At 35.9% G+C, this 26,797-nt stretch overlaps 1 protein-coding gene across 2 annotated transcripts in view; it reads left to right on the top strand.

Moving 5' to 3' along the window:
* The window catches only part of PDZD8 (PDZ domain containing 8), a 124,081-nt gene that overhangs the window by 79,601 nt on the left and 17,683 nt on the right, over nt 1-26,797 (top strand). Inside the window, exon 4 of one of the 2 annotated variants that reach the window (XM_072623666.1) lies at nt 19,952-19,996. The exons of the other annotated variant lie outside the window; for it this stretch is intronic. Within the exon in view, the coding sequence (XP_072479767.1) occupies nt 19,952-19,996 (45 nt within the window). The remainder of the gene's footprint in view (nt 1-19,951; nt 19,997-26,797) is intronic. 2 annotated transcript variants of the gene reach the window in all.

Here is a 26,797-nt window from a genome sequence, read left to right as displayed (position 1 = left end):
TTTAGAGACTAAAAGAGGTGGGAATTATCTCAAATTCAAATCAGTGAATTTGGAATCAGAGGAGGACTTGTATTTAAATCTCAGGTCTGATTACTACATATGTGACTTTGGACAAGTCACAACCTCTAGGCCTTTATAAAATGAGGAGATTGTGTTAGATATTCTCTTAGGCTATCTTTCACCTCTCAAGTGATGATTCTACAATATCAGGTCTCCTTTAGTGAGCTTTTTAATTCACCACTACACAGTCATGGGAGGGCCTAGAATTTCACATTTTGAGAATTAGTAGCGAATGAGAGATTAATAAAGGGTTAGCCTTTATTAAGAGAATTATACCTGTATTTTAGGAAGATTCAGTTGGCAGAGTCATAGGATTTAAGAGTTGAAAGATATCTATTTCAGTGGTTATCTAGTTCAACCCATTCATGCAGTCATCTAGCCTGCTTACAGACAGACACCAGAGGAGGAAGAGGAAAGCACCACTTCTAAAGGCAGGCCACTCTACTTTTGGAACCTCCTTTTGGTTCTAATTGTTAGGAAGATTTTCCTGACTGTCATCTCCATTCCTTCCTTGTATCTCCCACTCTTTGGTCCTAGTTTAGTCTTCTTGGTCCAAACAAAAGAAGTCTAATCTCTTTTCCTTATTACAAACCTTCAAATATTAGAATACAACTTTTGTCTTCCCCTCTGTCCCTTTTCTAGTTCCTTCAACCGATCCTAATATGTCTTCATCTCAAGACCCTTCACTATCTTGGTTAATCTCCTCTGGACCTTTTGTTTCCCTGTTTTTCAACTCTTTATCCCAACTGCCAGGCCTCCCTGAGAGGGGGAGAAAGCAATCTACTACCCTTTTAACAGACACTTTAAAACATTTGATGTCACTTTTCAGAGAAATAATTTTGGGATTTTTTTGAAACATATAATTTCAACAGATAACATACAGTTTTAACTAGAAGAATCTATGGGGTTTTTTAAAAATCTTCATAACTTGGTCCCAGCTGTAGGCACTTTTATTCTCCTTTATATTATTTACAAAGATAAAATGAATAAATTAATACGTGGAGATCTTCCCAAAATTTGTTATAATCAGAAACCATTATTTGAAATATTAGTGGCAAAATTAGATCTGAAAAATGAATCTAAGTTATTAATTAGACCTACTTCTGAAGATGTCAGCAATAACGTTTCTGCAAGGCATCAAATGCCATGCATGACTGAATTTCATAATCTTAAAGAAGTGAATTGCAATACTTTACGTGGAGAAACCGTAAAACATTACGTATGTAATAGTATACGTTTTGATGGGTTTATGAGTGTATGACAAATCCAAATGGGCATTAGAAAATAGCATTACAGTAAAAAAAAATTACCTTTGACATTATTTTTCCTTTTCTACATTAGGACATGCCTTTTATTTTCACATCATTTTTATTTGTAAATATATTCTTCCTCCTACCTATGAAACTTGCCCATTAATCAAAAATTAAGAACAATAACAAAAACAGTTCAGCTAAGCCATGGATTTGTATTTTCTTTTGGGAACCTAGGTGGGATTAAATCACTGAGGGTCCTATCCAATTCCCGGACTTTATGAAATAGGTTTCTTTTTAGTGTCACTTTTAATGTACTTTTAACGTACAACAAATTCATAGCATTGAAAAAAGCTGTTAGGAAACACTATGCAGTAATGTAAAATTAGAAGTATCTGAGGAACTCATTTATGAGTACATTAGGCCAAATGCTTCACAGTTGGCATTTCTGTGGGCTTATTTAGCTACCTAAAGCCAAATGCCTTGGAGTTAGCATTTTGGTGTTCTTATTGAACGGTTTTGCCATTTACAAGCTTAATCCTATCAAAAGGAAAAAGAAGGATTAAAGCAAATAAAGCTTTTGGAAAATGTCACTTTTTATGAAAACCCTGCTTCTTGTTCAATTTGGTAATATTTGCAATACATTAAGGGCACTGAGATTTTAGCCACATATAATATTCTGTAATCTTTTTTGTGAATAAATTGAAGGTTTTTGAACTTTAACAATAAATCCTATATAACATTTCTGCTTCTATCATTAAAAGTTTTGGTTAAAAATTGAACTTTGGTTCTAAGTTCAGGTGTTTGTAATGTTGAAAAGTTAAGCAACTTTTACTACATGATCAAAACTTGAATTAATTCATCAAGTACTTATTTTGTAGATATAGGGAACTTGTGTTAGGCATTTTAGGTGTGTTGTAGTTATGTACAAAGATCTTCTTCCTACCACCCAAAAAGCTTTACTCTTGCTTCTAGAAGAGGCACCATGGCTTAGTGGAAAGCACAGTGATTTGAAACCTATATCCTAATCTTCCTGTGTAAGTTTGGATACAGCATTTAGTATAACTAAGCACCAGTTGTAGGTTTGTTCTGAATGTTTCAGTATTCAATAGATATTTATTAAGTGCCTATCATGTTAGGTGCTGGTAATATAAAGATACACACACAACTTGCTATAAAATGTTGTAAAATGGAAGATTTTTATAGTAATAACTGATAACATAATACACAAGAAATCTTAAGGAAACATAAATAAATATAAGGGTTTATAGGGGTTGAGATGGAGGTGGGTTTGCAATTGTAGATAAGGGGAATTTTTCAAATAACCTTTGTCTAAGTTGTAATATTATAATTACTGTATTGGAGGCAAAAACCCAGTTAAGGTTTAGAGGAGGAAGAGAGTATGATCAGTTAGAAATCAAACTTCACAAAGGTATTTTCTGAGCTGGACCTTAAAGGCTAGATAGCATTTTCACTGGGCTGGGGAAGGGAGCCATTCCAGCTCATGACATAGAAAGACTGAAACCACTGAAGGAACTTTGTGTGATGCAGTTTCATTGAAACTTCGTGTGGAACAAATATAACTAGAATAATAAGTTGGGACCTGTATTGAGAGGGTCCTTGGAATGCCCTCCTTAGCAGTTCTATATTTATTTAGTAGATAGTAAAGAATCATGAAAGCATTTTTTATGGAAGAGTGACTGGGTCAGAGTTGTTCTTTAGAAAGATTAATTTGGGCAGTAGTATATAGGATAGCTTGTATCTAGGAGAAGTTGGAAGCAGAATGAGGGGACTTTTTGCAATATCTGGTAATGAGAGCCTAAATTAGGGTAGTAGCAGTGGGAATGGAAAGGGAGGAGAGAAGTAAAAATTGTTTTGGAGGCAGAATCAACAAGACTTTTCAACTATTTAGTTGAAAGAATGAGGGAGTAGATAGCAGGAGCTCATTGTGGTTTGATGCTTGATTGACTCAAGGAATTTATAGTGTCATCAACAAATCAGAAAGGCAAGAGAACTGGTGTTGATTGTAAGATAAGTTTGGGTGAAGAACATTTGTTAGATGGGAACGTTATTGTTCGCTAGCTTTTAAAAATGTTTTTAATGACTCGTTAAAGACTAGCCTTTTACCAGATAATGAATGAATACCAGACAGTAGTTACTTAGTCTCTGACTACCTCCTCTGGTAGAAAACTCTGTGAGGTAACTTGTTTCATTTTTGGATACTCTCAAATTATTAGTAAGATCATTATTTATACAAAGGCAAAATCCTTCTGCCTATTACTTGTGCCTATTAGTCTTCCTAATATTACTTTCTAAAGCCTTGCAATGAAGGTTGAATCTACCTTCCAAATGACAGCTCTTAAGATATTTCAAAACATTGGTCATGTTTTCACTAAGTATGTTTTCCAATATTCTAAACATCCTTAGTTCTTTCGGTTGTTTCTCCTGAAGGAGAGGATTTTAAGTACTCTTCATCCTTTCCTGATTGTCTTTCTCTAGATGTGCTTCAGCTTGTCATCATAACTCTTAGAATCTAGATCTGAATACACTGCTTCAGGTGGTCTTCACTCCACTAACTGCAGTGGGACTGCTGCCTTCTTGTTCTTGGGACAACTTTTATTACTGCAGTTTAAAATTACATTAACTTTGCTTTAACAAGTACATCAGATTTTTAACTCATACAGCTTGTAGTCAACTCCACTTTTCAGGCTGACTTTTTCAGTTTACTAGAATTTTTGTTCAGTTTTAGAATCTTCACCTCAGATAAGAGAAGTGGAGTTCCAATGGAAAAAGGAATAAAAACCATTAAGAGGTTGAAAAATAAACCCACTGTGTGAGGGAATTAGAATAGCAAAAATTTCCGTCTTTTACTTTTTATGTCCACATGGTCTAGGATCCACCAACTTTGCTTTCTTAGCACACTGCCAAACACATAGTAAGTGCTTAATAAATGCATGTTGCCTCTTGACTGATTTTACCAGTATAATTTCCAAATACTTAATTATTTTAACAGACATTACTAATACTTTCAGGTACTCTTGCTCTTTCACAAGTTTACACACTGAGAGGCCAATAAGTTCTTATTTTATATCACTTCGTTCAAAAACTCAATATGTGCTAGGCGCTGTGGATACAGAGAAAAATGAAATGGTGCTTGCCCTCAAAGAACTTACATTTTATCTGGGTAGACATGTACAATTAAGTTTAAGAACATTTCAGAAATGTCAGTGTGCAGAGCATTATGCTTGGCACTGAGAAGCACTAGCATTTAAATACTATTATTGTAGATAGGAGATCTCAGATATGCTCTCTATTATATTGTGACCTTGTTCTTTTTTCAGAACCATGTGAATGAACTTCTTGAGAGCAGGTGCTCTCTCTTTTCTTTCTTGCTCTTGTATCCATCACTAGCATGGGTCCAACACACAGAGTTAGTTAGTGACTTAGTGAATATTTGTTGAGTTGTGAAATTGAACCTGTGAACATTATAGATTGGGAAAAGGTGAAGGAGTTAGCTAGGCTTAAAGGATGGTTAGGGAAGCAGCAGGTTGGGTATAAGAGGGGGAATTTCAGTCATAACGAACAGCTTGAACAGAAACACAGACCTCAGAAAACACATGGTATGTTAGAGGACAGTTGCTTTTTCTTTCTTGTCTTTCTGATCTCTTGGCTTCATTTGGCACTGTTGACTGCTCTCTCCTCTTTGATACTCTCTGGATTTTTGTGACACTGCTCTCTCTTGTCTTTCTGCCTGTCATAACTCCTTTTCTATATCCTTTCCTTTTTGGCATCCACATTGTGGGTGTACCCCCAGGCACTGGCTTAGGCCCACAGTAGGTGATGAAACTTGTGAACATATTTTTAAAAGGGTTGCTAATTGCTTCATCTTAAGACTAGTAAAGTTAAAAAATTATTTTAAGTTAATCATTTCATATGTGTATGTGCTATCTTTGATTGAGAAAGAGTGCTATTATATGGTTTGAATCTTATCGGAAGCCAACATTAAAGGGGACGTTGTTCTCATAGCTATTTTCAGGTAATATAAACATTGAACTTATGGTTTAATCATCCATGTCATCTAGTGGAACACAGAGTTTAATTTTTGGATGGGTGTGTAATTTCTCACAGCCTCTCTTGGTGCTAACCAGAAGTTACTTTGTATATAGTCTTCATTGATGAGGACCCTTAGCAGTGATATGGGATCTAGTCAATAAATAAATTTTAACAGTGGTGAAGTGATGCTTGGTTATTTCCTTACTAGCAAAGACCAGTAAAGGCTTTTGCAGTAATCCAGAGGTGAGCTGATGAGATCCTGTACCAGGGTGGTGGTTGTGTCAGTAAATAAGGATACACATATGAGGGATGTTTCTTATGTGGATTTGACAATTGACTGCCAAAGTGGAGAGAAAAGAATAGTGGATGATTCCTAGTTTGCAAGCCTAGATGACTGGAGGATGGAAGACCCCATGATTAAATGTGATCTATAAGACTTTGTACTAACTTTCTTTATTTTATAAATCTTGTTAAATGTAAGTAACATTTTCATGAAGTAAATACAAGTTGGAAGATATTTAGCATAATATTATAAAGATATATAAACTGAATTTAAATATTGAACTTTTAAAACAGAAGTTTGCAATATTTGACTCAACACCAGAGAGTTTTAAATCTGGTTCTGTATTGAGTTTATTTCACCATTTTTATTTAGAATAAGAATAAAGTAAAAATTCTCACTCACATAAATTCATAATAAAAATGGTAGGAGAATTTTATAAGCTTTTTTGATTAAAATTGGAAATTAATATTTTTATTTTTAGCCAGCTAATCAGAGGAATGATGTAGCTAGTTACAGTATAAAACATTTGCCATTCCACTGGCTAATGACAGGTACTTTATTAAATGACAATTGTACTTAAAGAATAATTGCACATGTTGCTTTTAAAAATATGTGTGTGTATATATATATATATATATATATATATATATATATATATATATATATATATATATATATATATATATATATATATATATATATGCTAATCTTTGTAAGAAAAAGATCTCTTTCAAATGCATTTTTTTCTTTTCTTCTACCACTGGCACACTAGCTACATTCTCATAGAAGCTCTCCCAGATGACTGATCAGTGTGGCCAGCCCGTTCATTTGAAATAGCTGCCAAAAAGAATAGCAGCAACATAAGTGGAGGATACGTTTTAATTAAAAAACAGCCTTAAATGTGAGAGGAAATATGAGATTTGTTTCTGAGGAAGTTTATGATGGTCCTACATGATGTCAAAAATAGCTTCTAATGTACATGCCCAGTGATCATAATTTTCAGAAAGCCTGACTTTTGTGCTGCGAGAACAATCATTTATAACATTTTAATCATATGGTTACATAGCAGTTGAGGTACAATTACAGAAAAACAGAGGAGAATGAAGCTGGTACCCTGGTGCAATGTACAGAATGCCAATGAAGGCAGGTGCATTCATCCTTCATCTGATCAGCTTGGTTGCTCTTGACTGTGGAACCCTTGTGGTTGTTTGGAAACAATTTGATGACAGGTTGAGAAACTGTGAGAACATACTGTGTTTAGTCAGAAGCAGAGTTTGGTAACAATTGCTGCACAAACACCTAGGTCATTGTAAGCTTGATCATGACAGTTTCCAAGAGCTACAGAAACAAAACTATAATGCTTCAAATATGCGCATGCTAATTGTCACAGAGAAAAAAATATATTTGTTGCATAATTGGGCAATTTAACGTACTACTAAGGAATTTTCAGCCAGAATCCTTTTGTCCATGTTTGTGAACCCCTTGAACCATTTTTATGAATTCTTTAAATGGAAACCACTGTTTTAGGCATCTCTTAAGGCTCTAAGTTGCAGAGAAAGTACCTACCTACCAATGGTAGAGGAAGTTTCTTCACATGGTTGTTCCCTATATCAGTGAAATTTCCTGTCCTTAACCTTAATAAAGAATCACCCAGGAAAAACTAGAATGGTTCTTATTTATGTCATTCATTGCATCAACCTTCTACTAGCATTATTCTCTGAGGAGGTTATTGACAGAGGGAAAAGGAATAACTGTGTAACAACATTCTTGGCAACACTACTTCTAACAGGAAAAAAATCTAGAAACTAATTGTATTCCTAATAATTTAGGAATGGCGGGACAAATGGTGATATATTACCTATCATTAAAATATGAACACCTTGAGGGCAAGGGTTTTGTTTGTTTGGTTTGGGGTTTTGTATTTTCAGCATCTTTGCTGATCCTGGCACGTATGCCACATTCTAAGTAAACACTTGATAAATGCTTGTTGAAACAAATTGAATGAAGGTTGTACCTTATATACATTAACTCCAACTCAAAAACAACAGCAGCAGCAACAAAACTTGGACAAATGTATGCAAAAAGTGCAAAAGGTGTCCAGAGAAACTGCTTGATTTTTGTTATAATATTTTAAGATAGGTACATTTCAAAGGAATCTACTTGTTTCTGTTGTACATTATCAACAATCACTTTTTTCTTTTTTTGTTTTCATATTTCATTATTTGTATTTGTTAATAAGGTATTATTGGAGGAAAAATGCTTTTTAGAGCACTTTAAATGTAAACTATTACTATAAATAACTAATAATCCAGTAATATTAATAAATCATCTTCATTATTGTTGTAGTTTGTAATTCCTTTCAGTTGAACTACATGTATAATTCATTACTGCCTTTAAGTCTACGTATTACATTTTAACAGTCATCTGATTAATCATTTTATAACATCTAATTAACTTAGTTTAAAAAATCTGTACAAATAAAGAAACATTTAAAAGTTCCGTACCTGTGAATTAACAAAGTGCACTATAACTTATGCTTAACAATGTGGCCTTGTTTGACTTTGAACAAACATTATATCCTTTCATATTCATGGTACTTTGTAGAGGTTTAAAGGAAGATCAAAGGCCTAAATAAGACAAATTCTTGGTAGCTAAGCTTCAGTAAGATAGGCTTATAATTAGCACATAAAATAAAAGCTCCTTAAAGTACTTAGTTTGTTTTCCAGATTAAATTAAACATCCTTTTGCTTTCTAGTTTGCATTAGAATTTTTGTAGTAAACCCTTTCTCCTTATGGAGTATTAAAATAAACTTTGGCCTGTCTTCACGTTTCAGATTTGGAGATCAAAATTAATTCAATGTTTTAGTTATATCCAACATACTGCCAGATGACATGAGTCAAATTGCTGTTTAACTAAAAATTTTCACCGAAGTTTATACTGTATTAGGACCAAAGTTTTTCCCTTTTTCTAGTTCCCTCATCCAGAAACTAACGAGTGGGGAAATCTCTCTTAAATATTTATTTGCCCAAACCAAGATCTAATCAGACAGTAAAAGAAATTCTGAGTTTTGACTAATGGGAATATTCCTGTTCATTATGTTTGCTCTGACAGGTCTGGGAAAAACAGGTCTTTATTATCAAGACAGGTGATATGGAAATTGATGTTTATTTGACCAAAATTTGAGTGACCTAAGTCATAGTACCTTAAGATAGCCCACCTTCCATTTGATTGACCAGAGTTGAGTAGTCACCCCTTGGAAGCACCTCCTCTTTGAAGAGCATATAAATTGTGACCCTATCGACATTAGGGGTCTTTGGTCTGAGAGAGATAGCTAAATGGCCATCCTTTCATTAATAACCAGCTGGCCTCATTAATGAAATGATTAAATTACTCAGAAACTATGTCTCTTAAAACCTTTTTAATTATCACAATACAACTGCCTTTCTGAAATAAAAATGAGGTTTAAAGGACTAAAAAAAGATATGTTTTAATTGACAAAAATTGTCCAACGATCTGTAATATACCATTGCTGGTCATACAATTAAGGACACAGAGATAGGGAACTTGCTGCTTATTATACTCAGGGCAGACATCACTATAAAATATAAATCTGTGAACCCTGAGTAGCAGGTTTAATCTACATTATCTAGGTTTTGATTACATAAACAAGATCAGTATTGTGGAATTTCAAAGTACTACCAATAAAGGAAAATAATAGTTTATATACATATCAAAGAACCAAGAGCAGAAGTGGAAAACTGGTAAAACAGGAAACTAGCTGGATAGCCATCACTGTAGATGATAGCAAGTTTGATTTTGCTGACTCTAGCTAACTTCATGACATGTTCATCTTAACTAAATGGCAGTAATGGTGTTTACAACATAGTAATATGTATGAACTAATCAAATGCCAAATTATTCCCTTAAAAATGATTAGAAAAAGAATTCCTAGTCAAAAAAAAAATTCAGTTTAGGAGCTTACATTTGCAGGCATAAGAAGTAGAGAAGAGCACTTCAAGATCCCATGGATGTACTTTTTCCAGATTTGTTTTACTATATATTTTGGAGTTCATTTTTTTATTCTTAGTGTTTCAGAGTAAAAAAGATATAACGAAAATATGAATATTTCAGTTCTCTTCTGATATGTTAATAGTAACAAACTTCTTTAAAATGCAGTAAATCACCATCCAACTAGCTGTATTATAGTACCCTATAGAAATTTAGTTTAAGTTTAGTATTATAGAATCATAGGGCTCAGTATAATTGTGAGAGATAGTAAGAATAAATGTATCACTTATCTTTCTGTCAGAATCACAGTATCTCTATGTAAAGATCATATAAAGTTTAAATTAGTTCAAAAGCACAAATGGAAACTGTAAAATTAAAACTATGAGTATTACTACCATTTTCTTCATAATTCTTTTTTTTACGATAGTAACGGTTTGACTGTTCTTACTTAGATCCCTTAAGAAAAATTGAGTTTGTATGATACAGTATACTTTCAGCATTATTTAAGCCATTTTTAAAAATCAATTAGTTCTCTTTTGAACTGGGGGTAGCCAATGTTGCAGTTCCTAGTTGATAATTATATTCTCCAAAAAAAATGCATTCATATGAATTATGACATGTTTGGAATTTGAAATGTATTTATTTAACATGTAATTTTTTTGTTTTTAGTTTACAACATTCACTTCCACGAGATTTTGAATTCCAAATTTTCTCCCCATCTCCCCCCATCCTCCCACCCCAGGACAACATGTATCCCATCCACCACTTTCCCCAATCTGTCCTTCTCCCATCCCCCTTCCCTCTATTTTCCTGTGGGGCAAGATAGATTTGTGTACCCCATTGCCAATGCATCTTATTTGAAATGTATTTAGAAAAACATTTTAAATGACAGTGAAGTTCCCAATTCATGTTGTGTGCACCCTGCCCCCCCCAAATTCCTTTAAAATTCATAATTCATTTAATTTTAATTCATAGTGAGAATACAAATAAAATCATTCTTGGTTCTTAGTTCAGCTGTGGAGTATAGGAGTGACAAGCAGAATAAAAAAGGGAGGTTTAGTTCCTATTGCTTGAGCTCAGGGTCATGCCTTATAAAATTCTTAAATAACCAATACTAATTCTTCCTCTTACTTTCTTCACAACTCTTGATTTTACATCACAGTCATTTCTAATTATGTTTCTTTTTTTAACCCTGTGAGCCTTCTCTCACTACAAAGATTAAAAAAGCAAAAAATTAAAAATAGTTCAGAGCAAAATGAACGAAATGTGCCTGGTCTGACAGTTTATGCAATATTCCATTCTTTGCACTGTTTTTTGTTCTTTTTTTTTTTAACCTACTAAGCTCACTCCCATCCCACCCCAAGTACCAAATGCCTGCATCTTCGTGCTCAAGTTCAAGTTCCCCCCAGAAAGTACTCCTTGTTCCAACTTCACAAAACCCAGTTCATTCGATCTAGAAGGTTGCAGTAAAGAAGACAACAATCTGCTTAAAATAATGATTGAATTATTAATAACCCCTTAGCGTTCTGGAAGTACAAGTCTTCCTTTGAATCCCTTGCTCAAGAAGCATCAGTGGCTCCCTGTTGCTTCTTGGATAAAATACGAATTCATCTGTTTGACATTAACAATCCATTATAGTCCTGCTCCAGTCTCTTTCCAGATTGATTTCACATTACTCTTCATGTACTCTTTGTCATAGACAAACTAGTATACTTGCTGTTCCTTTCACTTGTCGGTCCCATTTCCTGCTTTCTGCCTTTACGCAAGTTGTCCTCCATTCTGGGATGTTCTTATTGTCTTAACCAAATTGAGGTACTTCCCACTGGGTATGTTCTGGGTTGATGCTGCCTCTCCAGGGATCCAGTGTGTCTTAGTCTGGATAGGGACTGGGGCCCAGGTATATATATCCCTGTCTTTCCTTCCTTCTCCTTCCCCTTAGTTAACATGGATATTTCAAGTTAAAGTACTTTATATGAGTTTAAAATGGGCCAAATAAAGACTTTTTGGTTTTACATCAGTGATTTATTTATTGGTTTTGTAGAAATCATTGTTCCCATTTCCCTCCAAATGTGTTCTGAAGGTTCCAACTCCTTCCCCCTCCCTTTTTGTGCTTATATATTTGAAGTTGCTACAGAAGCAGTGTTGTTTGCCAAGTGTGTAAGATACACTTGCCTTTTCTCCCTGTGTTGCAAATTTCACTATTATACTAATTTAGTTAAAGGTCTTCAGTTATGGCAGAAACTTTTACAAGTGATGAATGGTAACAATATGAAACTCTGGCCTTAGGTGTACTGTTTATATCTGCTTCTAATTGAGAGTGACAGTGAGCTACTGTTTTAATGCCTGGCAGCAACTTGTGCCCTATAACTGTACACAAATAGATCTGACATAGGGTATTCAGTTGAAATGAGCACAAAGTCATCATCATTAAATAATAAATTTCTTGTTATGTATATTATGCACACAATGCTAATTTCCAGACACCTGAGGGGCTTATCAAGCTCCCTTTTAATGATATTAAGTTGTCCTTATTGGAAATCTTCACTTTCCATTTATAATTACTTAAGAGGTGAAAAATCATCTGTAAAGTGGGCTCAGACTAGGTTGTTTCTAAGATCCTCTTAAACTCTAAATCCTTATTCTCACATATTTAATGCTACCATAACTGCTTTCCTTCCTAATATACCAAATTCAGAAACCATAGAATCTATTAGCCTTTTTGCCTTTCCTCTCACCTCCCAAAACGTGAAAATTAGACCGTCAAGTAATAGATAAACTTAGTTCATTCCTGTAGGAGCATAGTTATTTTTAATTACTTTGATTAGAGATCCCTCTAGGAGTTTTGTCTATAATGTACAGAGATATATCTATATTCTCAAAATGAACTATAACATAGTTGAAATACTCTTTTCTTTGTATCAGAACATAGTAAAAAATAGAACTGTTACAATATAAGAGATTTAGCAGAATAAAAACCAAAATTGAGTCAGATAAAGGATATAGTTTTCTGTTTCATCATTTTCTCTCTTAAGATCCTAGTGCTTGAAGATCAAAAGCCTTATCCAAGACTCTTTTCTCTGTAGTCAGCCTGACAGAATTTGAAACTTAAGAAGTCAGTCAGTGCTAATTTCTCTGTTCCAAATCCAGATCTACTAGTTCAGGCCTTATAACTGTGTTTCCCTAGAGTCCCCAGCCTATCTTCTCTCCAACGTACCTTTCCCACACAAATTATCTCTTTATGGTATAGAATGAGAAGAGGAACTTTTGTGTGGGTCCCCTGATCCAGGGAAGAGATTAAAGAATTAAGGGTTAAGTAAGATGTAATCATGGTTAGATAATTATCTCAATTTATTTTCCCTCTCATGTTATTGTGTTGAGGGGGGAAGGATGACATGGAGCTATGTGAGCTGAAAAAGTATAGGAATTTATTTGTCCTTTAGTGAGATAATCCGTTATCTTCATTTAATTTAATTTAAAAATTAAAACAAATTTATTTAAAAAAAAAATACTGTAAGTGGATTGAATACATCAAGCGTACCTTAGAGATACCTCAGGTATTCATGATTCTGCCAGCAATGTGAACTGTAAAGCCCCTAGATTTAAGTAAACCATAAAAAATGATCATTAGATATATACTCTAAAGGCTTTGCAGTTGGTAGGATATGCCAATGCTTATGTCATCTGGGCATAGTGTTTGAGCTTTCACAGTCCCCTCCATGCTCTGGTGAGGCACTGGGGTAGGACTTGAGTGGAGGACTGTGGAATCTAAGACTTAGATACAGTAGATAACTTAGACTTCAAACTCACCATCACCTGCATGAAATCTCTTTAACACATACAGTTGCTTAGTAGTTGTTATTTGCTGAAAGACAGTGGGTACATAGGCAACATAAATACTTAATCAGAAGTAGTACTGTGTCCTGGACCCTTTTCATACTGAGTTGTTTTTTGAGTCTACCTTTTAGCCTACAGATAGCTTTCCTTTTCATACCGATTGAAATATTGTTTCAACTACTCTTAACCTAGATGTGACCCATAATGTTATTGTTTTCTAACTCCTGACATCATTTAGCAGTATTGGACAGAAAACTGACCTCTTGAAGTCAGGATGACCTGGGTTCAAGTTTTGTCTTTGATTTATATTGACTGTGCCCCCTGAGCAAGTCTCTTTAACTTTCAGTGTCTCAGACAGCTATAAATTACAGAACATTTGCCCATCTGCTTTAGTGCAAGGAGTTTCCTACACTGGAACCTCTTTCCCTGAAAAAAAAAAAAAAGTATGCTTATGTCCTTTTTTTCATTCAAAGAGGAATTCATTTTAGGTATACCACCTCTATTCAAGGGAATTCTATATTTGATCTGTTATTTAAGATTGCTTGTGTGATAATATTGACATTATCTTGAAAACATTGTGACCATCAAGTTTAGGTTACAGAGAGAGACAGCATGGTATAATAAATAGGGAATTGTCTTGGGAGCCAGGAAGGACCAGGGTTCAAGGCTCCTCCCTCTACCTTCCCCCTAGTCTCTCTGCAGTATTTGACTATATTGATCATCTTTCCTCCTGGATATTCTATCCTTTCTGGGTTTTTCAAAACTGTTCTTTCCTGATTCTCCTCTTATCTGTCTTATGTTTCATTCTGATTCTCTTTGCTTGTTCTCCATCCATGTCACTCCCACTAACTGTGGGTGTCCTCCAAGACTGTGTCCTGGACCCTCTTCTCTTTTTGCTCTATACTATATCACTTCATGATTTTATCAGCTCCTATAGGTTCAATTATCCTCTGTCTCTTTGCAGATGATTTCTCTGTGTGTATGTATGTTTCTTTATCCACCCAGCTCTAACCTTTTTCCTGAGGTACAGCCACGCTTCTCACCAATTGCCTTTTAGAAGTCTTGAAAGCCCTGTAGGCATCTAGGGCAGCTAGGTGGTACAATGGTTAGAGCACCAAGTCTGGAGTCAGGAACATTTGAGCTCAAATTCTACCTCAGTTATTTACTAATTTGTGATCCTGGGCAAATCACTGGGCAACCTCTATTTGCCTCAAGAATCTTATTTTAAGTTTCTGCTTATGTAATATACCATGTATCAGTTGCTATAGATTATATATTTTGTCACTTTTTTTCTTTCTCTGCCTATTCACCCAACCAAGGAAACTAGAAAATGATATTAATGTGTTTTGTAAAAACTTATCTGATAATGGGACACTCAAAATTTAAATCCAAGCTTGGTCAATTTAGAGAGGTTTTTTTTTTTTCTTTTTTGAAAACCTTGTTAAGATGCTATGGGACAATTAAGTGACTGTTCTTCTGAGTCTGACTCCAAGTATGGATAGCAACAAAGGCAATCTGAGCTTCCGATCTATGATGCCAGTAAGCCTGTGAGATGTTGGTGTGAACTGAAAAAGGTGATCTCATGGGCAGGGTGGGAGAGCGGCTCTTCATTGAGGTAGGATTCTCCTGACTCAATTTCTCCACTGACACCTGGCAGACTTTAAGCCTCACTGAATGCAAGTTGATAATCTACTCCTGCCTGAAACTGACATGAAGTTGGGGAGGTATTGTTTCCCTTCAATGTCCCTACTCTTGGTGGCAATTTCCTATAGTCAAAAGATTTGTAAGCTTAATACCTATTAAATTATCTATTAAATTATAGATTGTGGGTAGGGGAACATCCGAGTTCAAGTCTAAAATTAAGCTATTAGGCTTAGGACTTTAGACCAACAACAATAAGTTAGGGTCCTTTAATTCTTAGTAATAGTGTGGAGGTCCACACTTCCTCTAGGTAGGACTTTTTAGGTCAAGGGCTTATGAAGTCAGCATATGTAGTTATTATTTGTTATCAGTTGGTTAATGTTAAAAAATAAAATAAATCCATTTGTGGTCTATATTGTAAATGCTTTAAAAGAGATATCACTTGACCAAAAGTTGGAATTGTGTTATGTGATATGAACTGTTAAAAATGAAAAATAAAAAGAGTTCTCTTCCTCAAAAAAAAAAAAAAAGATGTAAACATTTCCCTCTGTTCATTATATATACCATCAGTAGGGGCAGCTAGATCGTGCAGTGGATAGAGCACCAGTACAGGAGTCAAGAGGACCTGAGTTCAAATCTCACCTCAGACACTTGACACTCACTAGCTGTGTGACCTTGGGCAAGTCACTTAACCCCAATTGCCTCATCCTGGGTCATCTCCAGTCATCCTGATGAATATCTGGTCACTGGACTTCAGATGGTTCTGGAGGAGAAGTGAGGCTGGTGACCTGCACAACCCCCCCTCACTCAAAACAAAGTCAAGTACAAATCATGTCATTATTTCTCTGATGGCATGATCTTCTTCAGCAACGAAAGATGAACATACAACACACTATACCATCAGTCCTCCAGTATCACAAAGGCATTTTAAAAGTTACAGAAGAATAAAAATAAACACACCCATCAGAAGTTCTCCCTTCAGAGGTGTAAAGTGCTCAAACCAATTCCAGAAAGTTGCTGCTGGGCTAAAACTTAATATAGTAGGTTTCGCTGAACTGTGGAGAAAAATGTCAGGTTATAATAGATAACAGGCTAGTAGATAGTAATAAAAGTTTGGAGCTACACAGAGCTAGCCTTTTTTGCATTGATCCTTGAAATAGAATCTCTCTTCTGAGATAAACCTAGAACCAATCAAATCATCTATATGTACACTTTTTAAAAATCTACTAAAGCCAAATGAAAAAGTGGATCACTCTTTTATACAATAATACCATTTGGTTTAAACACATACACCTAGACAGGATAATGCTGTGGTATGCAGGTGATAAAATCTTGGGTATTCTTAAAACTTTTTGCCTTTCAAATGACTTTCAAACCATAATCAGCAGTTCACCTACAACATTCCAGAGAATAAAAAGGAATTTGAAATGGTTAACTTTTGTACAAATTAATGACATATTTGAATTGGATTTCAATTCATGTTCAAATGTTAATTTATCATTAGAAAGAAAAGAAAAATAGGAGTCTGGAAACATGATTGAATAAAGCACCTTTAAAAAGAAAAAAAAGAAAGCCTTGCTTACTCTTTCTTGGCTTTTTGTCTTTATTTTTAAACCAATCTTGACAAGATAGCTTTTGAAAAATAAAACTGAGTCATACAGCATTGATATTAAAATACATCATCTTCCCATCCTCTGTATAAATTGATGTCAATTTAGAGAGGGATAAAAATCAATGTTCAAAAATTCATTTTTGCCGAGTTGATATATAGCCTCACAGTTGGATCAAATAAAGGCTAAAAGGGTGTCAGTGTGTAAGAGCACTTAAAGCCAATCTATTGACATTGGTATCTTTACAAAATTGCTCTCCTTAGGAGAGATGCACATAAAATTGGAAATGGTTTTACCTGCTTCTAACATTATTGGTGAAGTTAAATGCAGGCTGTCCACTGTCCTTTATGTATTTAACTCTGCTGTTCAGCTCATATAATTGCTATTTAGTTTAAATCTGTCAGCACTTCTTGAAATTGCTAAACAGTTTTCTTTTTCTAGCATTTCAGAAAAATAATACTGACACTCAGTTATAGAAAATACTTTGCTACCATAGTTTGTTGTAATTTAGGCTGTTATAGTCCCACTATTTAGTATTTTTGGTTTGAGTTTTTTGTTATTGACCATAGTAGTAGTCTGAGTGAAGAAGTAGCATAACCTACTGACTGGACTTCAGATCAACGCTGATAGCACCATAGTAGTTTCCTAGGGTACTGCCAAAAAGCAGTACCAGTCACCAACTTTACATTCTTTCTGGAGCTTATAGTCTTCTTGGGTCTTGAAAGAGTTTCGATAGAAGGCATATCACATAAAAATGTCAACTTCCACCTAAAGGAAGAACAGCATCATTTTTGCTATGATATTTCATACCTACATATTTATATCATAAATTTAGAGTCAAAACTGACTATAGAGGTCACCTAGTCTTTTTATAGCTAAGAAAATTGAATTACAGAGTACTCCTAAGAATCCTGTATGGGTAACCATTACTGTTAAATAACTGGCCAAAGTCATTGTAAAGATACTCAGATTATTTGCTTTAAAAGCAGCAACTCTTAAATAATTATCTACCTAAGACTTAGATGTTGATAAGGGTTTAAGCATCCAGACCTTTGAGGTCACAAGAAATGGTAATAATCAAACACACCATGCTTTAAGGTACATACCTTTCCTCATTTGATCCTCAAAACCCACTGATGAAGTATTATCAGAAATACCATTATCCCCCTTTTGCATATGAGACCACTCAATCTCTCAGGGAGATAAAGTCCATGGCTACAGTAAAAATGTAATGTTGGGAGTGGTTTGGAAATCTAGGATTCGTGACTCCAAGTTCAGCACTCTGACTACTATATTCAGCTGTCTTTTGTTAAACTTCCCAGCAGAGGAGGAAAAGTGGGACATTGAATAGAAAAACAGAACAACAGAAGGGTAAGCAGGATGGGGATAGAATATATAAGCAATTGCCTTCTTGCCCAATCTGTACCCATGCTACTCAAAATGATTGGTGTTAGTTTGGGTGGGTGTTAGTAGGTCGGGCCAGAATTTTGTGGGCTCCTCCTTTTAAGAAGATCAGTAGTCAGGTGTGAGTTAGTAGACAGTCTTGGAGAATTTCTTGGGCAAGAATTTTATCTCTCTGGTCCCTTAGCAGCAAGGCTCCCCAAATATTTCTAGTCCTGTCCTTGGCAACAGGTTTCTGTCAGCAGACCCACACACATAGCTGTTTGCTATGGTGATAGATGAGAAAAGAACTTTAATGGAAATTTAGAAATAGTATTGGTTAACTGGGGCAGCTAGGTGGCACAGTGGATAGAACACTGCACTTGAAATTAGGAAAACTGAATTCAGATCCAGTCTCAGAAACTTCCTGGGAAAGTCACTTGACCTCTGTTTGACACTGCAGAAGGAAATGGCATAGTACTCCATTTTATCTTTGCCAAGAAAACCCCATGGACAGAGATCCTATGGGATCGCAAAGAATCTAACATGACTGAACAACAATAATTGGCTACCTAATACTTTATGGCCAATGGAGCTTGGTCTGTACTTCTTTTTATGCTCCTGTGGTACACTGTCTGCCTTTTTGGTTCACCTTTTACATTCCCTACATCATTTGCACTATAATCACCTTTCTTGCATTGCCCATTCTTCTCTAGAGAAAATTATTCTGATTCTCATTCTTTTCTTTACTGATTATGTAATCCTGGGAAAAGGCAGCTTTTTAAAACCTCAGATACTTCTGTAAAGAGGGAGGATAAGAAGGCTTAGACCATACATCCTCTCAGGATTGATTTTTTGTAAGATAGTCACTGTACAGACTGTAAAAAGCACTGTTAGAATCTCAGTTATTGGAAAAACCATTACAGACTTGAGGATCACTGCACTGTTGTTATTTTGATATCACCAATGCCCAGCTTAGTGCCTAGCACTCATTGCTTATTCACTGACTGACTTATTGACCTAGTCAGTAGGGATAAAACTATAAATCAAATTATAAGCATAAAGATAGGTCCTGCCTTCAAGGGGCCTACATTATAATGAAGGAAAATAGCCATAAAAGAATGGCATAAAGGAGAAATTCAGTTCCCTGGAGAAAAATAACGTGGTGGCTGGTCTGGGCTCCCTCCTCAAATGGAGGCTGTAGGAGGAGCCACCCAATCAATGGGAGAGGCTGTATGGGTGAGAGATGTGGATTTTAGGGCTGAAGTAGATAGAGATTTCTGAAGCATGGTGAAATGCAGAGTGCAGCCTGGTGAGGGATGATCATAGATCTAGTCATCATACAGCTCAGAAGCAATTATATATTGCTCTCCAGCTACCCATCATGTTAAAAAGTGACCATTCATAAAGAGAATTTTGTCTACAAGATAGTCATTTAGTGATTTTCAAGTATAAACTTTTTTTTTTTTACTGATAATGAAGATAAAACTATCCCATAGGTTTATGTTAGATACCTGCCATTAAATTATTCAACATAATTATGGAATGAGAGGCAATATGATATAGATGGTTTTGTAGTCAATAAGAAAGACTTACTAGTTTTGTATTTTGCCTCTGGCACACAGTAGACTGTGTGACAATAAGTTGCTTAACTTCTCAATGTTATAAGTGACTCTCTATGACTATAAATTATAACATAGTTACTGATATTCACTGGTAAAGGGCATTCTTCACTGGAAGTTCCCTATACCAGTAAAATTATAGATCTAATCCCGCTTTTCCCCATTTCCCAAATCTAGTGGATTAAAACAAAAATTCTTGACTATTTCAGAGCTCTTCCCCTGAGCCAGTAACAATTTATGGAAAAGGCCAATGGGTAAGTAGTGACAAAGGTAAATCATCATTGCTTCTAATTATAGTAAAATCCCTGTAGTTAGGCATTAATATGCATTTCATTGACTTAAATAATTTTCTAAAAACTGCTCTCTTTCCTATTTGAGTTGGATTTGTCTGAATTTATCTGATAAGATATAAGTACAAAGAATGGGAGAGGAGCTGACTCATTGATTTATGAATTTTTGTCACTTTTCAGTTTTAGTTTTATAGATGAAATTAGAGTTTACTTTTAAAATGAGAGAGAATGAGAAAAATACTAAAGTAGCCTTTTAAAAACTGGTTTTGGTCAGGCAGAGCCAAGATGGCAGAATAAAAGCAGGGACTTCCCTGAAATCCCCCAAAGCCCTTCAAATACCTGTAAAAAATGACTCTAAACAAATTCTAGAGCTACAGAATCTGCAGAATGACTGAGTGAAACAAATCCCCAGCCCAAGACAACCTGGAAAGGCAACAGGAAAGATGTTTCACACTGAGCAGGGAGTGGAGTTCAGTCTGGCATGGGCTGCACTGATACATAGGCCAGAGCAGGCTTCAGGGGATTGAATCATTGGCAACTGGGGCAGTTTTCAGACTTTTCAACCCACAAATGCCAAAAGGGTCAGTTGGAAAACTCTGGGACCTGCGTGAAGGAGAAGCGAGCAGTCTGGCCAGGTTCAGCTCAAGCCCCACGGTGGTGGGGGTGGTGACAGCAGTAGCAACATAGGCTGCTTCCAGAGGTCTGGACTCACAGATGGTGGGGGATTGAATGACTGATAAAAAAATCCTTGAAGCTTGGGACAGTACACTCACCCCCACTGGAAGCTGAGTCCTACCTTGACAAAAAGTTAGGAAGTCAAGTGTTTGGCTGGGAAGATGAGTAAACATCATAAAAGAACTCAGACTATAGAATCTTACTTTGGTGACAAAGAAGATCAGGGCATACAACCAGAGGAGGACAGCAGAGTCAAAGCTCCTACATCAAAAGCCTTTAAACAGAATATGAATTAGTCACAGGCTATGGAGGAGCTTAAAAAGGATTTTGAAAATCAATTAAGAGAAGTAGAGGAAAAATTGGGAAGAGAAATGAAAGTGATGCAAGAAAATCGTGAAAATCGAGTTAATAGCTTGCTAAAGGAAACCTCCCAAAAATACTGAAGAGAATAACACCTTAAAAAAATAGACTAGCCCAAATGGCAAAAGAAGTTCAAAAAGTCGATAAGAAGAATGCATTAATTGGCCAAATGGAAAAGGAGGTCCAAAAGCTCACTGAAGAAAATAATTCCTTAAAAATTAGAATGGAGCAAATGAAAGCTAATGACTTCATGAGAAATCAAGAAATTATAAAACAGAACCAAAAGAATGAAAAAATAGAAGACAATGTGAAATATCTCACCGGAAAAACCACCAACCTTGAAAATAGATCCAGGAGAGATAATTTAAAAATTATTGGTCTGACTACCTGAAAGCCATGATCAGAAAAAGAGCCTGGACATCATCTTCCAAGAAAGGAATGCTGATATTCTAGAACCAGAGGGTAAAATAGAAATGGAAAGAATCCACTGATCACCTTCTGAAAGAGATCCTAACAGAAAAACTCCTAGGAATATTTTAACCAAATTCCAGAATTCCCAGGTCAAGGAGAAAATAATTGCAGGCATCCAGAAAGAAACAATTTGAGTATTGTGGAAATACAATCAGGATAACACAAGATCTAACAACTTCTACATTAAGGGATTGAAGGGCTTGGAATATGATATTCTGGAGGTCAGAGGAGATAGGATTAAAACCAAGAATCACCTGCCCAGCAAAACTGAGTATAATACTTCAGAAGAAAAAATGGACATTCAATGATAAAGAGAACTTTAAAGCATTCTTGATGAAAAGACCAGAACTGAATAGAAAATTTGACTTTCAAATACAAGAATCAAGAGAAGCATGAAAAGGTAAACAGGAAAGAGAAATCATAAGAGACTTATTAAAGTTGGACTGTTTACATTCCTACATGGAAAGATGGTATTTGTATCTCTTGAGACTTTTATTTCTCACTATTAGGTAGTTGGAGGAGATAGATAGATAGATAGATAGATAGATAGATAGATAGATAGATAGATAGATAGATAGATGGATGGATGGCACAGCGTGAGTTGAATATGAAGGAATAAATCTTAAAAATAAAATTAAAGGGTGAGAGAGGAATATATTGGAAAGTGTAAGGGAGAGATAGGATGGGGTAAATTATTTTACATAAAAGAGGCAAGAAAAAGATTTCACAGTGAAGGGGAGGGTGAAAAGGAATGAGTGAACTTTACTCTCATCAGATTTGGGTTATGGAGGGTATCTTACCCTAGCAGAAAGTAGGGGGGAAGGGAGTAAGAGTGGGTGAGGATGATAGAAGGGAGGGCAGATTGGAGGAGGAGGCAGTCAGAAGCAAACACTTTAGACAAGGAACAGGGAGAAAATAGAATAATTGGGGGTGGGGAAGGATAGAGAGAAATATAGTTAGTCTTTCACAACATGACTGTTATGGAGGTGTTTTGCATAACTATACATGTATAATTGAATTAGTTGCTTTCTCAGTGGGGTGGGTGGGGAAGAAAGAAGGAAGAGAATTTGTAACTCAGAGTTTTAAAAACAAATGTTAAAAAATTGTGTTTACATGCAACTGGGAAATAAGGTAAACAGGCAATGGGGTATAGAAATCTATCTTGCCCTTTAAGAAAGTAAAGGGAAAGGGAATGGAGGGGCAGGTAATGCAGGTTAATGATAAAAGGGAGGCCAGACTGGGGGAAAGGGTAATCAAAATGCATGCTATCTGGAGGGGAGAATGTGGGGAGAAAATTTGGAATTTGAAATCTTGTGGAAATGAATGTTGAAAACTAAAAATAAATTTAAATCTTAAAAAACTGGTTTTGGATCAACATTCCAAGATTAAAAAAAAACTCTCAGGTGGCTTTTTTGTTAATTTTTAAAGGGTATAGTTACAATCAAGGTGTCTTAGACAAATCCCAGCCCCTGAAATTGAATGTTCCTTTCTTAAATTATCCATGGTAATTAATTGTAAACGGACTAAGATAAGTCTTCTCTTAAATCTTTAACAATTTATAAGCTTTCAGTAGATAGAATGAATGACTCTCTCTTTTAACTGTCTCTAGTTTTAGACAGGCTCATATTTTTATTTAATTTTAATTAATTTAATATTTATAAAGCATCATCCACCAGGGTAGTTTATATCTGAGGGGAACAGGTTAGATTATTTGTTGTCCATTGAGTCTAATTATTTTACTAACTTGATTGAATTCAGGGAGGTGCAGCTCTCATTTACGGAGGCTTTAAAACTTCACATAAAAAGCTGTAGAACACCAATGTTGTAGAGATAGTAGCTATATTTAGCTTCCCCTCTTATAGCAAGAAAAGTGCTGGCATTATACATCATTGTCTGAGTGGGAAGTAGACCTGTCAAGTCTACAATAAAACCAAATAATATATAAAGTTAGGTACTTGATCATAGAAAATTTTATATCTGTTTTCATATCAAAAAACCCATGCTGCTAGCTGGTAAATTATTTTATGTTTATCTTTTAACATGTATAAACAAATGATAGAGATTTAAGAAATAAAATTTTACAAATTTGCCTAAGTAGAACTATTTTTGATTCTTAATATCTTTAAATTATTAAAGAATACTTCTTGTGTCTATTTGTAGCACTCTCAAGACAGTTATCTCAAAATTGGGGGTTTTGTGTTTGTTCTTCATTTTTGAAGAGGACCATGACATCAGGGAAATGATGACATCACTTTCATTGACTTTGATTTGAGTGAGGGAGGGCTGTGCAAGGTCACCAGCCTTACTTTCTTCTCTAGAACCATCTGAGTTCAGTGGCCAGATATTCATCAGGATGACTGCAGATGGCTCAGGATGCAACCGGAGACCCTGGCCCTTTTAAGATTAAGGCCTTTTCAGGTACTCACTTAGAGTGAGGTAATGCCCAAGGGATGGCCCCTTTAATTAGACAAAAAGAAAAAAAAAATGAAACTGGGAGGGGAAGACCCTCAGGGTTGCTGTTTCAAAAAGAAACAGTTAACCATTGATATTCACTCTAAGCCAGGATGGCTCAAAATACCACCATTAAGTGAAACTTGGACAAGGCCCTATTGTGGTCCAATCTCTGAGCTTCAGAGAGAACTGGGTTTAAAGTTTTGTGAAAGAAAGAAAGAGAATCTAGGCAGTAAATCCGAAGTTAACTGTGCAGCTTCTGGCCATCAAAATTTGCCTTCCTTTGGAGAGGAGGAGAGGAAGAGGGAGAGGATGAACTGAGTTACCAAACTGCCTGGGTCCCCATTCACGCATCTCAGTATACTCACAGGTTGTATTTGTCCTTCATTTTTGAAGAGAACCATGACATCAGGGAAATGACGACATGACTTGGAGAGTTGACTTTGATTTTAGTAAGGGAGGGCTATGCAAGGTCACCAGCCTCACTTTCTTTTCCCGAGCCATCTGGATACAATGGCCAGATATTCATCAGAATGACTAGAGATGGCCCAGGATGCAGTGGCAGGTTTTATTGAAAATTCTGACCTCAAATTCCCAAAACATAACAAAATAAAACCTTTGTTTATTTTTTTTAAATGCTTCATCTGTTACCTATGTGTTATTTTCTTGGATTAATTCCGCCTCTTTCCCAGACCTCTCTGTAAATTAATTTCACTGGAATCAATTTATTTCCATGTGCACTCACACAGCTCTTGGCATGTCCCAAACTTCACATCCCTACTTGTAATTCCCCATCAGTTGAATACAACCATGCCAGCCACTGATCCTTGAACATCCTTTTCAGTAGTTCCATTTGTTTTCAATTAGGCATTTTCCCTCATCTCAGTTAGCTACATACAAGGCTTTTTGGACTCCAATCTATTTGACAGAAATGAAAGTATTCCCCTTCCCCCTTCCTCTTCCCCCCCACCCCCCCTTTGCTTTCAGGATCATGAGATTTAGAGCTTGTATGACTGTTCCATTTGAAGTTTAAGATACTGGAGTGGTTTACCATCTCCTTCTCCAGCTCATTTTACAGGTGAGGAAACTGAGGCAAACAGGATGAAGGCAAACAGGGTCATATAGCTAGTAAGCATCTGAGGCCAGATTTAAACTGACCTGACTTCAGGCCCAGTACTCTATCCACTGTGTTACACCTAGCTGTCCTGGAGAGTACCTTAGAGATCATGTAATCTTATCTCCTAATTTTAGAAGGAAGCAGTCCCATAGAAGTTAAAGATTAATGCATTACCAAAGGTCACAAGTAGGTAGATTGCTAATCTAGTATTCAGTCAGGTCTTACAATCATAAATCTAGCACTAGAAGGGACCGCTAAAGACAACACCTTTATTTTTCAGATGAAGAAAGGGCCCTGGAACTGACTCACTTTCCCAAGCACATACAGTTAGTAAGCAACAGACCTAAATGCCATATTCTTTCCACTACAGCATGCTGCCTCTCATTCTAATAGGAAATAATTGAACAAAAAAAGGATTCATTTTGGAAGATTCATTTGGAAGGTTATTAGAAACTGAAAGAAATCTTTGACAGCCTTGTTGGAATGCTTACTTGTTTTCATTACATTGTTTCTGGACTAGACATGTATCTATCACATGTGGATTTGTGAGTTGGGAATGCTGCAGGGTAGTTGTGAGGAAACCAGTGAGTAGTTTCTTACTTACTTTGAAAAGCATTTTTTCAGAGATTCAGAAGAGGTAAAAACTTTGAAAGACTTGGGAAAGAAATAGTTTCTGCTAGTGGAAAGCCAGTTTTGAAAACCTTAGGAGTTATAGAAGTGAAGCTAATTATATATTGTTAGCATTAGTAATATAATTGAGCTTTTATACAGATGGTGAGTTCAAAAGGAATGCAGGTGGGTACTTCGGAATGGAGTTACTCAGGTAACCATGTCTTGACTGGGGAAAACCATTAGGGAATTGAGATTGGAGTCACACTTACCAGGAAGGAAAGCCCCAGCTTGGATTGTTTTCTTCTTTTCTGTTCTATCCCTGCCAAGGAAAGTTTTGACTGAATGGCACCCCTGGAGAAGAAGAATTCATATGCAATTCTGGGTTTCCTTGTTAGGTAATTAGAGTGAAAGGCAACTGTTCTTTGTCTGAGAAGGTAAAAATGATTATAGGACACACTTCCTGTTCTCACTGAATATATTCTGGAAATGCCCAGCCGCAAAATCCATGTATACAGACAATTATCCTCAAATTAGATATAATTGACTGCTAGATCAGTGTGCCTGACACTGACAGGTAGAAACATTGGCCAGAGGAGTTCTTCACCTCCATTGTTTGCTCTCTTCCTCTCTCCACTTCTCTCTTGGCCTGGTGCTATTGAAGATTACCTTCTCTTTACCTCATGGTTTTGCTACGTGGTTACGCTATGCTGTCACATGACTTCCTCTGGCCCTCTGCTGACCTCAGTTGTCTATGCAGTTATAACCCCTCAGTTTCCTGTGCTTTCCCCAGAGACCTCCTGTTCTCTGTAGATGACCTTCCTATTTTACTGACTATATTAAGGCTATCCAGCTTGAACTCCTAGGTTCAAATCTTACCAAAAAGTTACGAACTCTGGGAATATGAAGCTATCTTCTTACCTATCCTTTACCCTTCAATTCCTATTTGAGAGAAAAATGTGTTTATGTTTCTACATCAGGGTGAGTAACTTTCCACTGGGCCTATCACCACATCCTTTCTTTCTCCTCCAGGATTATGTCCCATTAGTCATTGCTTCTCTGCTTTGAATGATCATTCTCTC

The sequence above is a fragment of the Notamacropus eugenii genome, chromosome 1, assembly GCF_028372415.1.
Source record: "Notamacropus eugenii isolate mMacEug1 chromosome 1, mMacEug1.pri_v2, whole genome shotgun sequence".
Classification (NCBI taxonomy): domain Eukaryota; kingdom Metazoa; phylum Chordata; class Mammalia; order Diprotodontia; family Macropodidae; genus Notamacropus; species Notamacropus eugenii.
Note: the sequence above shows the minus strand (reverse complement) of the source record. Positions and strands in the feature narration are given on the sequence as shown.